Here is a 3,090-nt window from a genome sequence, read left to right on the forward strand (position 1 = left end):
GATTTATGATCTGAATCTCCAGTAGATGTACTCATTCAAAACTGTTAATCAATCAAGCACTTTTCTCTTTTATGAAACGAAACTAAAGGAGTAGACCTAGATCTATATTCTATGTAGATCTATGAATTTTGCAACATTTAACTGCACACGTGAGAATAATATGGGCCACCACAGTGTATTATTTATTGTGAGCACCGGTCTATAGTATAGGCCTACCTTTAAAACTCTGTGTTACAATCTAAGTTTTTCGCACTCCTACCAAAAAATTATAATATATTTCAGATGTAAAAAAAATAAATAAATGGGTGAAAGGCTGACGTTACTTTGGTTCTCAAGATAGCAAGTCACTATACGTGTACCATGGAAATGCATAATTGTCACAACTGTGCGCTGAGCAATTTGAACTGTACGTACTGCCTTTGGAAATTTGCATATTGAACAATTCTAGTGCTGAATGCTGTGCCCATGCTGTTTACTGTTCCAAACCCTCCAAACTCCAAATAAATAATTATTGTTCCCTCCAGGCCAGTTTCAAAGGATACAGGCCCTGTCCATGACAAAATATCAAGTGTCTGCAATGTGATGTGAGAGTTTTGAAGAAGAAATTAAAAGCGGAAAAAACAAAACCTTGACATCTAAGAAGACAATGTCCTGCTGTAATAGATCTACTACGGAATACATGTAACAAAATTAAAGAGACAAAGAAATTACAAAGCTTACTTTAAATTAAGTAAGGAAGTGCTAGCTTATTGACCCTGTCTGGACCACCCTTGAAGTCTGTAATGTCCCAAATTTATGTGCCTGACAGAGAAGTATGGACATAAGAATCAGCAAGAGACAATGCATAAAAGGCAAAGCAGTCTAAGATTAGTAAGAAAGACTGTCACATTCACCCACTTATAGGAGCCAGTTTCAGTAAAGTGCTATTAATCCATGAAAGATGCGTAACGTGTTCATGTTATATATTATTTATTATATAGGCCTCTGGTGGGTTCGATCTGTCGCATTGTATTCCTGTTTTTATCCATATATGCCTATAGCCTACACAAAACGAAATCTGTTTTCTGTTTCTACAGTTTGTTGCCTTTCCTCATCATTGCCTATGCTATTGCATGCTCTCTTTCTTTTCTCGCCAACTCTTCCCTACCCACAGTACAGACCCCATGCATGGCTAATAATTATGTAACTAATTTGTAAAATAAGTAAAAATGTATTAACCTTTTTTAGGCTATCTCAAATTAAACTGCTTATGTTGTAAGCTAGAACAAAGTTATATTTAGGCTAAGGCAGGCATATTTTTATTATGCTGGAAGCCTGCAGATCTAGATCTAGATGACTTTTTTTTCTTATGTAGGGACCTAACTACTGACACTGACTAGATTAGATCTGTCGAATCTAGATCTAGAGAATCTAGATGTAGATGTAGATGTAGATGTAGATCTAGACCTAGTTTTCTGCTATAGCAGAGACACTAAAATATAGAGACAGGAAACGAGGCCTCGCGGTCCGTGACAACGGTGCATTTGCGAACGTGACCGCTGAGACGCGAGCTAAAAATAACCGGGCGAGGCCTTATCGAAACGAAGCGCGTCGCGTCTAGCGGGGCCTAGGCCTAGCTTTCTGCGGCATAGGCCTAGCGCAATCAGAGAACTGGCCAATAAGGGTGGGCCGACTCCGAGAACTTCCGAACTTTCGACTCCGAACATTTTTGGGCGCGAATTCGTCGACTTCGACTCCGAATCCGAATTCAGGTCAAGATAGCAGCCAATCAAATTTGAGGAAAGGCAAGGTCAATTCGGTGGGATTCGTGTCAAGTCAAGTCGTTCTCCCTACATCCGTCGAGTCGAACACGCTGTAGAGAACCCCGACGCCACGGACCGGTGCAGACAAAGGGGGCGGGGAGGGGGAAGGAGCAGGGAAGAGGTCACAGAGGTCGGGATTGAGGAACGCAATGTTTTCATTGACATCAGGGGAGGGCACCAGTTTGTTTTGAAAGTTATTTGCCCCTCGTTGACAGCCGCTTTCAGGTGCGAGGATAATACTAATAATAGGCTAGTTGCACAGTGCGCTATGATGCGAGTCTCTTTTTTTTTACTTTAGTTTTTTGTTGTTTTTTTTTGGGTGTTTTTTTGGTGTTTTTTTTTTTATTTCTTTCGTTGATGCAGTTCAGTAAATTAAGTTTCCATCCTTAAAAAAACAGAAAGCTTTTCATTCATCCTGGCAGCACTGACAAGGTCAGGGCACCTCATTCACACCAAATGGACATTAAAAAATGGACAAAATTTAAGGTTTACTCATTCAAACTCCAGTCATACCAAATCAACCGCACAAGAGAAAAGCATTTAAAATTTTAAATTCTTATTTAAGAAAAGCACCATGTTGATTGTGGTGTCCTTAAGGTTAGCACGTCTCTGCGACACAAGCTCCCCAGCTTTTGAAAATAGTCTCTCAGATGAGACACTTGTGGCAGGGCAGGATAAAAATTTCATGGCTTGCTCCTGCAGCTGGGGAAAGAGTCCGCAATTTTGCTTCCACCACAGAAGTGGACTTTGTTGCCGAGGAAGCAAATCTCCTTCCAGGTGCCTGCGCAACTCAATATGTGGGCCCATGAGGGCAGAGGTAGTCGACTTCTTAACGTCTTTGATCTTGGAGTCAAAGTGCGTCCACAGCCTGTCAAAGGCACTGCTGCTGCCCTGTGCTCCTTCGCCTGTCTCTTGTTCTGGCTCCTCCTCTACCACTGCAGCTGGTCTCATTCGGCTCATCAGTCTGTCCTTGATGACTTGCGCGTTGTCAGGGTTGCGGAAACCATGCTTCTTGAACCTGGGGTCAATAAACGTCGCTGCTGCCCATAAGAATCGCTCCTCTGCATCGGCGAATCTTGATAGTATCCCAGATCTCAGCTGAGCCGCCAGATCACCTTTGGTTTGCCTCATGATTCTTTCTAGATTGTCTACTAAAGGAATTATCTTTGAAGCCGTTGGGTACTTCTCAGAGCTAATTTCTCTAGTGGTCAGTTCAAATGGTTCGAGGACGGTGATGGCTTCTTTTACTTTATTAAGTTCCTCTTCTGTCATGAATTTTTCTGGTTTG

At 41.8% G+C, this 3,090-nt stretch overlaps 1 protein-coding gene across 1 annotated transcript in view; it reads right to left on the reverse strand.

The window, feature by feature from the left end:
• LOC101848831 (zinc finger BED domain-containing protein 4) overlaps nucleotides 1-3,074 on the reverse strand; it is a 14,533-nt gene extending 11,459 nt beyond the window's left edge. Inside the window, exon 1 of the mRNA XM_005102139.2 lies at nucleotides 2,376-3,074. Coding sequence (XP_005102196.2) covers nucleotides 2,376-3,074 — 699 coding nt within the window. The remainder of the gene's footprint in view (nucleotides 1-2,375) is intronic.
• Between the last annotated feature and the right edge of the window lie 16 nt (nucleotides 3,075-3,090).

Source organism: Aplysia californica, unplaced genomic scaffold (assembly GCF_000002075.1).
Source record: "Aplysia californica isolate F4 #8 unplaced genomic scaffold, AplCal3.0 scaffold00314, whole genome shotgun sequence".
In the NCBI taxonomy this organism is placed as follows: Eukaryota; Metazoa; Mollusca; class Gastropoda; order Aplysiida; family Aplysiidae; genus Aplysia; species Aplysia californica.